The 13,487-nt window shown below is 51.5% G+C and overlaps 1 protein-coding gene across 1 annotated transcript in view; it reads left to right on the forward strand.

The window, feature by feature from the left end:
- Positions 1-7,961: 7,961 nt before the first annotated feature.
- Positions 7,962-13,487, forward strand: part of LOC307139994 (uncharacterized protein) — a 94,927-nt gene continuing 89,401 nt past the window's right edge. The window contains exons 1-3 of the mRNA XM_079839236.1: positions 7,962-8,165; positions 8,837-8,955; positions 9,262-9,363. Of these exons, the coding sequence (XP_079695362.1) occupies positions 8,855-8,955; positions 9,262-9,363 (203 nt within the window). The 5' untranslated portion in view covers positions 7,962-8,165; positions 8,837-8,854. The remainder of the gene's footprint in view (positions 8,166-8,836; positions 8,956-9,261; positions 9,364-13,487) is intronic.

Genomic DNA, 13,487 nt, shown 5'->3' on the forward strand with positions numbered 1-13,487 from the left:
CCCGAGGTTTACTGCAGTCAGCCGGATCCGGGCCGTATCCAGATCAGATGGTGGACCTGCGCCCAGACATAAACAACGCATGACCCTGAAGAGTCTGCAGAGACCGTGTCAATTAGACTCCCCTTGAAATTGCCTCATCGACACAGCATCTCAATAAACCCGTCTCCGGCGTGATGACTCAGATTGTTCGAATATTACAATTTAATAATACTTAAATCAATATGTCATCCTCAATAAAACCGTATCCGGCGTGTTGCCTCCAATCCTTCGAATATTCCAATCTATTATGACCTCTGACCTGTAAAGTTTCCAGAATAATAATCATACGCTGTTTGTTAATTGAACAGAGGAGAACTGGCACCCCGACTGAGCCTGGTTTCTCCCAAGGTTTATTTTTCTCCATTCTGCTCCTGATGGGGTTTTGTTTTCCTTGCCACTGTTGCCTCTGGCTTGGTGTGATCAGTTGGGGACATACAATTTTTCTAAATTTTTCAACTAAATATCGAAATAAATCGAATTATTAAACTAAATTAACCATACAAACTAAATTACTGATATAATTACTGATCTAAAGCCCACACTGTCACTCTATGATAATTGAAATGAACTGATGACATCACCGTTTTCTCCAGAATGGCTAGACGGCTGAATAAAATTATGCTGCATTATTTTCCCGTTTAACACTGTAAAGCTGCTTTGAAACAATCTACATTGTTAAAAGCACTATATAAATAAAGTTGACTTGACTTGACTTGACTTGACAAATCTCCATCAACTGAAAGATGCTCTCCTATCAATATGGACCATAGGGTTTCTAAAGAATGCTTTCAGCACCTTGTTAAATCAATGCCACGTAGAATTAAGGCAGTTCTGAAGGCGAAAGGGGGTCAAACACAGTATTAGTATGGTGTTACTAATATTCCTTTAGGTGAGTGCATATAACATGTTTAAGTTTCAATGCTTATCTGGCCCCCAAAGTTCTCCTTGAAGGTGATGTCAGTAAAGGTTTCTCCCGGAAATCTGCGATGGCTGATCTCTTAAAATCTGGGTCATGGCACAAAATTTCTAGGGAAAAAATACTATGGTAGTCAATGGTTGCTCTATCTGCTTGGCTACAAACATTCTGCAAAATATATTTTGTGTTCAACAGAACAAAGAAACTCATACAGGTTTGGAACAACTTGAGGGTGAGTAAATGATGACAGAATTTTCATTTTTGGGTGAACTATCCCTTTAATACAGCATATTTTCACTCTTTAATGCAGAACTGGACCGTCATTATCAGGTGAGGATCATTAGAAGAGCCTCACTGGAGTCTATGAAGAAAAATAATGTGATGTCTGTATAACAATCTAAAATGTACATTATTCAAATAAGAAGTCTGTTCTCAACTCAGAATATCGGCTTTTCATACTGCGTTTAACCCCGGGTTATCATCACTCTAAACCCCACTTTTGACCCTTGGTGAAAGAAAGGTTCACATGTGTAATTTAGAAGCGGGGTTAGCACTGATTTTTAGTGAAACAATGCCATGTTAGAATGTTATGGCTAGACGCTTAGCAACAGACATCCAATCATAGTCAAATGGTGACAGAAACGTGAGAATTGTGAAGAATGAAGAAGAGACCGTTTCATTATTACCTTTATGGTCCAAAAAGTCAATTTAAGGAACACTTTCAAGGTCAGAAAGGAAGTAAAGACTTTGTTAAAATAGTTGATGTGACTCCAGTGGTTCAGCCTTAATGTTATGAAGCCACAAGAATACTTTAGTGGGCAAAAACAAACAAAAATAACTTTATTCAACAGTTTTGTTCTAGACTGTGTCAGTCTCTGAAGCAGTTTCTCCTATGCGCTTTCGAGTTCAACGGCAGCCGATGCTGATCACATGAGCACCACAACGCATGCGTGAGATGATGACACAAGAGATGCACTGTATCTACAACAGAAACTGTAGGATGTCTTTCCTTCCTTTCTGGGTCTTGAAAGTGTTCATTAAATTGCTGTCTATGGGGGGTCAGAGACTTCTCGGATTTCATCAGAAATATCTTAATTTGTGTTCTGAAGATGAACTAAGGTCTGACGGGTTTGGAACGACACGAGGGAGAGGAATTAATGACAGAGTAACTTTTTGGGTGAACTATCCCATGAACCAACCCATGTGTTTGTTTAATGGAAAAAAAAACATTTGTTTTAACAATTGTGACGAGTCCACCCAGAGGAATCAGCGTCGCCCTGGCAACAACGCACCTGCACGTCATCACCATGGGCTGATCGGTCACAGCTGCACCGCATCAGCTGAGAGACATAAAAGCAGCTACGGCTGAGCAGACAGACAGACTCTGGTCTCGAGCTGAATGCACTGCTGGACTAACCTCTCTTTGTTGTTCTCCCCCAGAAAGCAGCGAGTGACCGACAGCCCACTTCACTGGAGCACGTTTGGACACCCACTTTTCACGAGGATTGAGCACCATCGAGCACAAGGATCACCAGCCATCACGCACCGGCTCACTGACTGTTTTCACCTTTTGCACGAGCACTGTAATAAAACCCACCCTCCGGGGCCTTTTCACTCAACCTGCCTTGTCGTGTGATTCCTCACCCCGTGACAGTGGTGGAGAATGCGGGCAGAAGCGTGAGGAATCACCGACAGGTTCACCGCACCCAAAAATCCTAATCTTCTCTGTTTGTTTTTTTTTCTGCACGCCAGGACCCGGAAGTAGCGCGCTCGCTCCCCGAAGATGGAGGAAGTGTTGCAGCGCCTCACGGAGGTGAGCATCCGCCAGCAACAAATCGCGGAACATCTCGCCACCCGCCAGGGCAGGACGGAAGATGAACTGACCGCCATCCGTCTTGCCGCTGCCCAGCGCGTTCCGCTACCTGATTCGCGTGCCCAAGCCACCCGCCTGCTGCCGAAGATGACGGCGGATGATGACGTGGAGGCTTTCCTGCAGGTATTTGAAACGACTGCGCAAAGTGAGGAGTGGCCAGAGGGCGATTGGGCACGCGCGCTGGCACCACTACTCACTGGAGAAGCCCAGCGGGCTTATTTCTCACTTCCCCGCGCGATCGCTGAGGATTATGGCGAAGTCAAGCGTGAAATCCTAGCGAGGTTGGGACTCTCATCCATCTGTGCCGCCCAGCAGTTTCACGAATGGGAATTCAAGCCCCGGGTGCCAGCCCGTGCCCAAGCCGCCGAACTCAAGCGCATCGCTCAACATTGGCTGATGGAAGGAGGTCCCACGGCAGCTCAGGTAGCGGAACGGGTGGTGGTCGATCGCCTCCTCCGGGCCCTTCCCCGTCCCATCCGGCAGGCGGTCGGTATGAGAAATCCATCCAACACCGCGGAACTCGTGGAGGCGATCGAGCTGGCGGATGCCATTTACCACCGTGAGGCAAGGGAGCGAGCGTTGCCATTCCCCCGGAGGGTGGTCCAGGAGCGACGGCCGCTCGAAGGCGCCCCGCGACCAGTAGGCAGGCCGACGGTTCCCCCGCCGCGAGACGAGCCCATGCCCAGCGCCGAATCCATGCCGCCTCCGCGTGCGTGGCTGGCAGGCTGCATCGTCCACCAGCGGATGCCATCGGGAGCCCCGGAAGCAGACGTGGTGATCGACGGGAGACACTTCAGAGCCCTGCTGGACTCCGGCAGTACGGTCACCCTCATCCAGCCAGGGTTGGGCGGGTCCCGAGGAGGCGAGAAGAGCTTCCTCCCCATCACCTTTGTGCACGGAGACACTCGCCAAGTGCCGACCCGTCGAGTCACCATCTCATCGCCCCAAGGCACCTGGCCGGTGGAAGTCGGCGTGGTAGAGGACCTTCCGGTGGCCGTACTGCTGGGGAGAGACTGGCCGGGCTTCAACGCCCTGCTCACCGCCGCCACTCAGCCTGCCAGCCGGGAGGGGAACCGTCGAAGACGGAGACGGCCGCGTGGACCCCGCCGTCGACCAGCCCTTCTAGCCTCCGACAGCGGGAGAGATGGTGAGTCCCCCTCCCAATCCACTAATCCGTTTCTTGATGTGTATCAGCAGGCTGCCGGAGGGGGCTCGTTCGCCAAGGAACAACGGGAGGACGATCGCCTGAAGCACTGCTGGTCCCAAGTGCGGAACATCGACGGGAAAGACGTCCTCCCACGGCCCCATCCTCTCCCGCATTTTGTCGTTGAGAATGGCCTGCTATACTGTGTCGCACAGCGGAGGGGGGAGGAGAAAAAATTGTTAGTTGTCCCTCGGACCAAGACTGAAACCATCCTGGAGCTGGCCCATTCCCATCCTATGGCAGGTCACCTCGGGGCAGCGAACACCACCCAGCGCATCCGCGACCGGTTCCACTGGCCTGGACTGGAGGCCGAGGTGAAGAGGTTCTGCCAGGCCTGCCCGACCTGCCAAATCACGTCGCCCAGGACTCCTCCCCCCAGCCCACTCATTCCGCTGCCCATCATCGAGGTGCCCTTCGAGCGGATTGGGATGGACATAGTGGGGCTGTTGCCAAAGTCTGCCCGTGGCCATGAGCACATCCTGGTCATCGTCGATTATGCCACCCGGTACCCCGAAGCGATTCCCCTCCGCAAGGCCACCGCGAAGAACATCGCCCAGGAGCTGTTCCTGCTGGCCAGCCGGGTGGGCATACCAACGGAGATACTGACTGACCAGGGTACTCCGTTCATGTCCCGGCTAATGGCAGATCTCTGCAGGCTGCTGCGGGTGAAGCAGTTGAGGACCACGGTCTACCACCCACAAACGGACGGGCTGGTAGAAAGGTTCAACCAGACCCTCAAGCAGATGCTGAGACGTGTGGCGGCGGAGGATAAGCGGGATTGGGACCTCATGATTCCTTATGTGCTCTTCGGGATCCGCAAAGTACCCCAGGCCTCAACTGGCTTCACCCCCTTCGAGCTTCTCTTCGGCCGCCAACCATGAGGGCTCCTGGACATCGCCCGAGAAGCTTGGGAGCAGCAGCCTGCCCCTCATCGCACCCTCATCGAACACGTCCGCCAGATGAGGGAACGGATCGACCGGGTGATGCCATTAGTCCGGGAACACCTCAGCAAGGCTCAACAAGCGCAGCAACGCCGGTATGACCGGGCAGCCCAACCACGGGAGTTCCAGCCGGGAGACCGCGTCATGGTCCTGGTCCCAAGCTCTGCCTGCAAGTTCCTGGCCACCTGGAAGGGTCCGTATACCGTGATTGAGAAGATTGGGCCAGTCACGTACCGCCTGAGACAGCCGGGACGACGCCAGACAGAGCAACTCTATCACATCAACCTCCTGAAGAAGTGGGTGGGGACCCGGGACTAGGTGGCGGCCCTAAGCATCACCAATCCCGTGGTTGTAGACGTCAACCCCCATCTTTCGGCTGCCCAGAAGGCGGAGCTGCAGCACCTGGTCAGTCTGTTCCAGGATGTGTTCTCGACCCAGCCCGGGCAGACCAACGTGGTCCAACATGACGTCAGAACACCACCAGGAGTCATCGTCAGGCAACGGCCCTACCGTGTCCCGGAGGCTCGTCGGCAGGCTATTGAGGAAGAAATTCAACAAATGCTGAAGTTGGGGGTAATCGAACCATCCCGGAGCCCGTGGTCCAGCCCCATTGTGATGGTCCCAAAGCCGGATGGCACCCTCCGCTTTTGCAACGACTTCCGACGCCTGAATGAAGTCTCCGAATTCGACGGGTACCCCATGCCTCGGGTCGACGAGCTGCTGGATCGACTGGGAAGGGCCCGGTACATCAGCACCTTGGACCTCACCAAAGGCTATTGGCAGGTACCACTCTCTGAATCCGCTAAACCCAAGACTGCTTTCTCGACCCCCAGTGGCCACTGGCAGTACCGGACCCTTCCCTTCGGCCTCCACGGGGCCCCAGCGACCTTCCAACGGATGATGGACATCATCCTCAGGCCCCACCAGGCCTACGCGGCGGCCTACATTGATGATGTCGTCATCCATTCCGAGGCATGGGGAGACCACCTGGAACGTCTGCGGAGGGTGCTTTCGGAGCTCCGGCGGGCTGGACTTACTGCCAACCCCCGCAAATGTCACCTCGCCCTCTCCGAGGCCAAGTACCTGGGTTTCCGAGTCGGAAGGGGTCTCATCCAGCCCCAGGAGAAGAAAGTTGAGGCCATCCACTCCGCCCCAAGACCGCAGACGAAAACCCAGGTACGGGCCTTTTTGGGGTTGGCAGGGTATTACCGATGCTTTATCCCCAACTTCTCCTCTCTAGCCGCCCCCCTGACAGACCTGACCAGGAAGGGGCAGCCGGAGAAAGTCTGCTGGACCCCAGCCCTCGAAGAGGCTTTCGCCCGGGTCAAGACAGCCCTGACGTCGTCGCCGGTACTCCGCGCTCCAGACTTCGGTTGCCCCTTCCTGCTGCAGACGGATGCTTCCGACACAGGACTGGGAGCCGTCCTGTCCCAAATCCAGGAAGGCGAGGAGCATCCGATCGTCTACATCAGCAGGAAGCTGTCCCCGGCTGAGACGAGGTACGCCGCCGTCGAGAGGGAGGCCCTGGCCATCAAGTGGGCAGTCCTGGAGCTGAGGTACTATCTGCTAGGCCGCAAGTTCACCCTGGTCACCGACCATGCGCCCCTACAGTGGATGGCCCGCGCCAAGGACACCAACGCCAGGGTGACTCGCTGGTTCCTAGCGCTCCAGGACTTCCACTTTGAGGTACGTCATCGGGCCGGGGCCGCCAACGCGAACGCCGACGGCCTCTCGAGGATATGGACAGCTTATGCAGGTCTGTCAGGGGTCATTCCCCACCCTCCCTTTGTTTCACCCCTACTGTCTCCATATGTCCACAGGACCAGATCGACGCTTAGGGGGGGGGAATGTGACGAGTCCACCCAGAGGAATCAGCGTCGCCCTGGCAACAACGCACCTGCACGTCATCACCATGGGCTGATCGGTCACAGTTGCACCGCATCAGCTGAGAGACATAAAAGCAGCTACGGCTGAGCAGACAGACAGACTCTGGTCTCGAGCTGAATGCACTGCTGGACTAACCTCTCTTTGTTGTTCTCCCCCAGAAAGCAGCGAGTGACCGACAGCCCACTTCACTGGAGCACGTTTGGACACCCACTTTTCACGAGGATTGAGCACCATCGAGCACAAGGATCACCAGCCATCACGCACCGGCTCACTGACTGTTTTCACCTTTTGCACGAGCACTGTAATAAAACCCACCCTCCGGGCCTTTTCACTCAACCTGCCTTGTCGTGTGATTCCTCACCCCGTGACACAATGTTAAAGTGTATTACATTAGGCTAGCTTATGTATATTACTATTATTACATACAGGTGGAAGAGGCTCAGACTTACAAATTAATGTTTAAATTAAAACTCTTGAGAGTGGCGTACCACTGTTTGAAGGTTTTATCTTCCAGACTCTGGCAGGAAGTTTTGGGAATTCATTTTTAAAATAGTCTGGAAGATGAATTCTTCAAACAGTGGAACGTCACTCTCAAGAGTCACTATCAACCTATCTGTCTATAAAGCCTATAATAAAACAGTCTTTGTGTATATTTTTTAAATGTTTTTGTCTGACCCTGCTGACCCTGCTGAGCATTTCACTGTCCAGTGGTCATGCCTTAAGTGCAATGTCTAGTATTGCATTAGGATTGTGTCCTTCTCACGGGCATTTAATCATCTTTGACTCTTCAGTCTGAGTTAAATCTCTTTTTTGTCTAATTTTATCTGTAAAAGGAAACGTGTCTAATAATTCTGCACACCTTAATATAAGGCGTTTTTCATTTCCAGCCTTCATGAACAATTATATATCACTTATACATGATTAAATACTAAATTAATAGTAGTTATTAAGATTAATGTGGTTTGGAATTGGTAAAATGAAATGGAAATGTGTTGAGTTTGTCGCTCCATTACAGTAGATGGCGATATGAACCTGTTTAAACAGTAAAGCCCACAAAGAAGACGAAAACGAAAGTAAAAGTGTTAAATGTGTAAGCACAGAGAACTGCTATGGCGACGATCGTCAGAATGAGCAGTAAAGGCTGTTAATCTTGTCCAGAGGCAAACACACAGCAGCTGAACGACACGGAGAGCTTTACCACAGACTGGACTCTTCTGTGGGATTACACCACACAACCAACAAACCTCCAGGAAGGGGAAATCATGCTTCAATTACTGCTAAACTCTCTTCTCACTGCACAGGACTGTAAGTGTTAATACTTGTTTGATTACAGTTATTTGGGGGATAAAATAGAAGTCTCATAATGTATGTAAACATGATTTAATGTTACAAAAGGCCTGTTCTTATTCCGGGAGTTTTTTATAGTTTACTCCGAACAGACTGTCAGAAATTAGGCCTACTGGAATTATTTGAAAGGGCACGGATGTTGTCATCCATTTTAGGATGTTGTTGTTGTTGTTGTTGTTAGGATGTTGTTTTTGTTACTTCTAAAGTACCAGTCCGTTTAGACGGGATCAAACCTAGCACGTAGTGAATGTTCACTCATTTATTTATGTATTTGTCAAGAAAGAAAGCAGCCCATCTGCTTTTATTACATTGAATATTTAATTTTAGTCAACGCAGCAATTATGAAGTATTCCCATTTTAATACAGGCTACATTTACTCAATATTTGAGCATTTGAAAATAATGAAATGTATTATGAACTTGAAGTATTGATCAAATGACAAAACAAGAATCGACCGTTAACAAAATAGAGTAAATATGACTGCAAATGATATTAAACCACAATTCAGAAACAAACTGGGTTCATTTTTCCCACTTAAAGCATATTCCATTTGAACTTACATTTAGAGCCATATGTCAGTTAAACTCGTGAAATGATTCTGAAATTATTAAGTGCTGATCTGTGTTCAGTGGCAGTTTAGCTGCAGTATGTCAGAGGAGCGAGGGAAGGACTCTCTCTCTAAGACGAGTCTCTCAGAGGAGCGAGGGAAGGACTCTCTCTCTAAGATGAGTCTCTCAGAGGAACAGAGGTAAGACTCTTTTCACACAATCGTTTTAAACACAAATTAAGTTTCAGAGTTTTTTTCTCTGTGAAGAACAAAACCTTAACAAGCATTGTTTTATGTTTGCAAATGCTAAACCATTTAAAATATATATAATGGTGACTTGACTTAAAAACACAACTAATACTTTCAAAAAATACCATCTACATGGTAAAGAGGGCTTTATAGACATGTCAGAGTTAATAACTAACAAACCTAAAGAGCTCATGAGATTGAGATTGAAGTTCCTCCTGTATTAAAGTGTGTTTTCCCTTCTCTGTTCTTTGTAATCAGTGTAAGATCAGGCTCACGTGTGTCCAGCTCTGTGTCTGTGAAGAGTGACTGTTCAAAACGTGACATGCCGAACTTCAGTGAAAAACCACCATCTGCCAAAAGGTATTTCATGTGTTGTACATAATAGCAGTGGTTTTCAAACCCTTGGGTGGGTCGCGAGACTTACAAAATGGGTCGCCAGGATGATGTAAAAAAAAAATTGTAACATTAAAAATAAAAAAAGATAATTTTGTTTTCATAAAATCAGTCTATAGGCCTATATAAAATGAATACATTTGCGAAATATATTTGCCTTAAATAATTAACAGATTAACAAAAAGAAAGAAAAAACGTCTCTGGTTACGTATGTAACCTATGTTCCCTGAGAACAGGGAACGAGACGCTGCGTCAGCTTGACGCTACGGGGAACGCCTCCAGCGTGACAGGTGTCTGAACTACTATCGAATCACAGCAATCCTATTGACCGGCGACAGCCTATGATGTCATCAAGGTGCGACCAGGAAGTATATAAGGGCACCTTGCCAACATGACACCGCTTTTCGTCTGAAGGGACTGTTTGGCAGGCAAGCCCTGAGGCATGGCAAAGCGACGCAGCGTCTCGTTCCCTGTTCTCAGGGAACATAGGTTACATACGTAACCAGAGACGTTCCCTTTCGAAAGGGAACTCGTGCTGCGTCAGCTGACGCTACGGGGAACGATATACCAACGCCGCCATGCCGAAAGGAGTGCCAGGACAAGCAAATTCAACTGAAATGCCTGAACCACTCCCCCTCTGGTCACATTAGGCTGTCAGTGACAGCGCTCCCTACGGTCAAAGCCCAAGCTATAAACCTGAGAAGAAACCTTCGCATACCAAATGAAGTCCTACCCTGGCCTCTCGAAGGCCTGGAACCAGCCCATTCGACAGAAGGGGTTCCTTTAAGGGAACGTGGCAAGGGGACCCGAGGGAACCCGTGCCAGTCACTATTCGGGAAGAATTCACTGAATGCCACCAGGGAGGCCTGACCTAGCGACCTCTATGTGGGACACGTCAGTTCGGCCAACCCCTGTCTGCTTAAGTACAGAGCCTCTGGTACTTGCCTCCGGAGAGACATCCTGCTAGGGTACTGCAAAAAGGCAGTGTCCTCCACCAGCCGGACCTCAGAGACGGGTTATCCTGGAGAGCAGCGCTCAGCGAAGTGCTTTCTAACCCTTGCTAGTGAGGGGAGTTTTAGCCGCTCGATTCTAGGATCTACCAAGCACTTATTTTAAAACGTGCTCAGGAGGCCGAACAGGCCTACAGGCTGATCCTTGCTGGGAGGCCTCGAGGGGCCTACAACCGATGGATCAGTGCCAAGCGGCTATAAGCTCACAGAAGACTCTCACTTGAGAGGAGCTCCCAAGCCTGCCTGGTAGGTAACAATGCTGTAGGCGATCTATGAGAGTCCCTTCCTGTAGGTACCGCATAGTAGCAGCGTCGTCTCATCATGCTAGGGTATGAGCACCGCCTTCAGGTGCTATCGGCTAGAAACCGGCGCCTGATAGCAGGTGACCACCAGCTGTCAGTGTAAAGCCAGTTATGTGTTCCCTCCTAGGGAACTCATTCCCCAGGGAGGCCAGAAGGGGCCTCCACCTGGTAACCTGTGCTGACTGCTCGAGCGTCCAAACAGCGGAGCTCGCCCTCAGGGAGGCCTAATGAGGCCTACTACCCAATAGCAGTCGAGCTGGCCCTCGAGGTAGCTGGAAGATGGGACTCGCTCCGACAGGGAGGCCTAGTGAGGCCTACCACCTGGTAGGAAGACCTGTTAACGGTCCATGCTAGTCTGTCACAGTGACTGGAACCGGAACCCCCTCAGGGAGGCCTAGTGGGGGCCTACCACCTGTTCTAGCCATTCGTAAGAACCGTCAGAGATGACTGAGGTCCCAGAGCTCGCCGTTAGGGAGGCCCGCTGGGGCCTACCACCCAGAAACGAGTTTTCAGGGAGGCCTGGTGACGCCTACTACCTGACAGCAATCTTCTGCTAGGTGTCCAGTGACTGAAGACCAGGAACGTGCCCTCAGGGGAGGCCCGGTTGAAGCCTCCTACCCAATGGCGAATCCCACAGGGAAGCCCCGTGCAGCTTGCTACCTGTTAGCAACCCATGCTACCATGTGGTACCGGAACTGGGGACCGGGGAACGGTCTCAGGGAGGCCCGCCGCCTACCACCTGATAGCAGAACGTGCTAGTCCTCCAGGGAGGCCTAGTGAGGCCTACTACCTGCTAGCACTCCACGCTCACCGCCACAGAGACTGGGAACCGGGAACTCGCCCTCAGGGACGCCGGGTGAGGCCTACTACCTACTAGCAGCTCGTGCTAGCCATCCAGTGACTGGAGTCCGGGACCACCCCCTCAGAGGAGGTCCAGTGAGCCTGGTTACCCCACAGCAGGCCCTTAGGGAGGCTTGGTAATGCCTACCACCTACTAGCAGCTCGTGCCAGCCGTCGAGGGACTAATGCCCAGGAATACCCCCTCGGGGGAGACCGGGCAAGGCCTGCTACTCACAGCAGGCTCTCAGGGAGGCCTGATGGGGCCTACCATCTGAGCCAGGGTAACCCAAAAACAGGAGCCTACCCCTCAGGGAGGCCTGGCAGGGCCTACCTCCAAATAGGAGGTCTGCAGGTTCTATGAACCCTGCCGCGGATAGAAGAAGGCTGGCTGCTGCACCCGGGCTGACGGTAGCTGTCTGCTGCTGACGAAGAACTGGACATCCAGTTATCACCTGGGGACTCATCCCCAAGGAGGCCAAAGAGGGCCTACTAGTTGACGAGGTTTCTGCTGAAGTTGAAGGCACACCTACGGGCCACGACGTCGAGACTCTCTTGTCCTGGAGTCCGCTGCCCAGACTGCCCAAGCTGGCTACTCACAACCAGCTGGCCTTCATACGCCCGCACCTGGGGCTGGCTCCATCCCAGAGGCTAAAGGGCCTCCGCGATAGCGCAGTCTCACAGGGCAGTGCCTACAGACATGAACCTAATCACATTGCCAATAGCAGTGCACTCAGCAAACAAATGCCTAAAAACCCTCTAAAGCGAGGGGAGTACAACTTACGTCACCTGCTTCGGGGCGGCCGCCTCACTTTTTTCAAACAGCGGCCCGCCGTTCGTGCGAGGGCGTCAGCTATTGGCTATGCTCGGGCCTCAGGGGGAGCATCCGACTAAACCGCCATGCAGAAGGTTGCGATGTTCAGCTCAACCCGAGCCCTAAAGAAGGTGGAGCAGAGGACATAGAGCAAAGGGTGAAAAACAACATACAAATATGCAACCCACCGGCCATGCCATCCTCCAGGATGAGGCCGGGGGCCGCCAGAAGGTGGCGGCCACACAAGCTCTGGAAAGCGGGGTACAGCAAAACTAAAGTCTTAATCGCACGCCAGCGAAAGACGCTCAACCCCGCCCCACGACCACTGGCAAAGTCGCTATCCCTGCTGCAACACCTACACTGCATTACTAAATAACCCCAGAACGCAGAGAAGGGGGCGGGCCTTGGCCGGACTACTCTGTAATAAGAGGAGGCTGAATCAAGGATGCAGAAAACCAAGCACTGTTCTTATACTTAAAAGACAGGCCCGGGGCGACAATACCTGCTTTTAAAGGAAACGCCCCCCCATCCTTAGCAAAGCCTAGGCCAAGTGGTCCGGTGCTAAACCTGCACTAGATCTACCCAGGGCTCGGGAAATAAATATTATCACCCCTTACATAAAACAACGGGGCCCCGAAACCCATCTCAAAGCCCAACCGGGCTGGGCGCAGATCTCACTACAGCTCACGCATTAGTGCTTAACCCGGTCGTAATGCTACTTTATACTTAAAGCTAGGAAAACAAACAACTCGCCCCCCACGCCACAAGCCCGCGAGCAAGAGTGGCAAATACAAACACTCACATAAGTGAGAGAGATAACACGGAGAGGCGGTAGCTCTCTACTAGCTAAAGTATAGCATTATGCACAAACATATACTGTTGCAAAGAAGATCGTTCTTAGCTTACTCACGGGGAGCTGCAGGCCCTGTGATGTCCAGCGATGTTCCATAATCCCCCAAACCCTCTTAGGAGAGCGAAAGAGGGTCCTGAAAAAACATAGTAAGAAATGTTTCACCCTTCTCGAGGGGGACTCACCACTCGCTCCTCGGGCGCTTCAAACCTTGAAGAACCAGCCATCTAGCTAGTATACGACCACCATCCTGAGGGGGCGCTCTCACAGCCCGGCGG

This window comes from Gobio gobio (genome assembly GCF_949357685.1).
Source record: "Gobio gobio genome assembly, chromosome: 16".
NCBI classification, from domain to species: Eukaryota; Metazoa; Chordata; class Actinopteri; order Cypriniformes; family Gobionidae; genus Gobio; species Gobio gobio.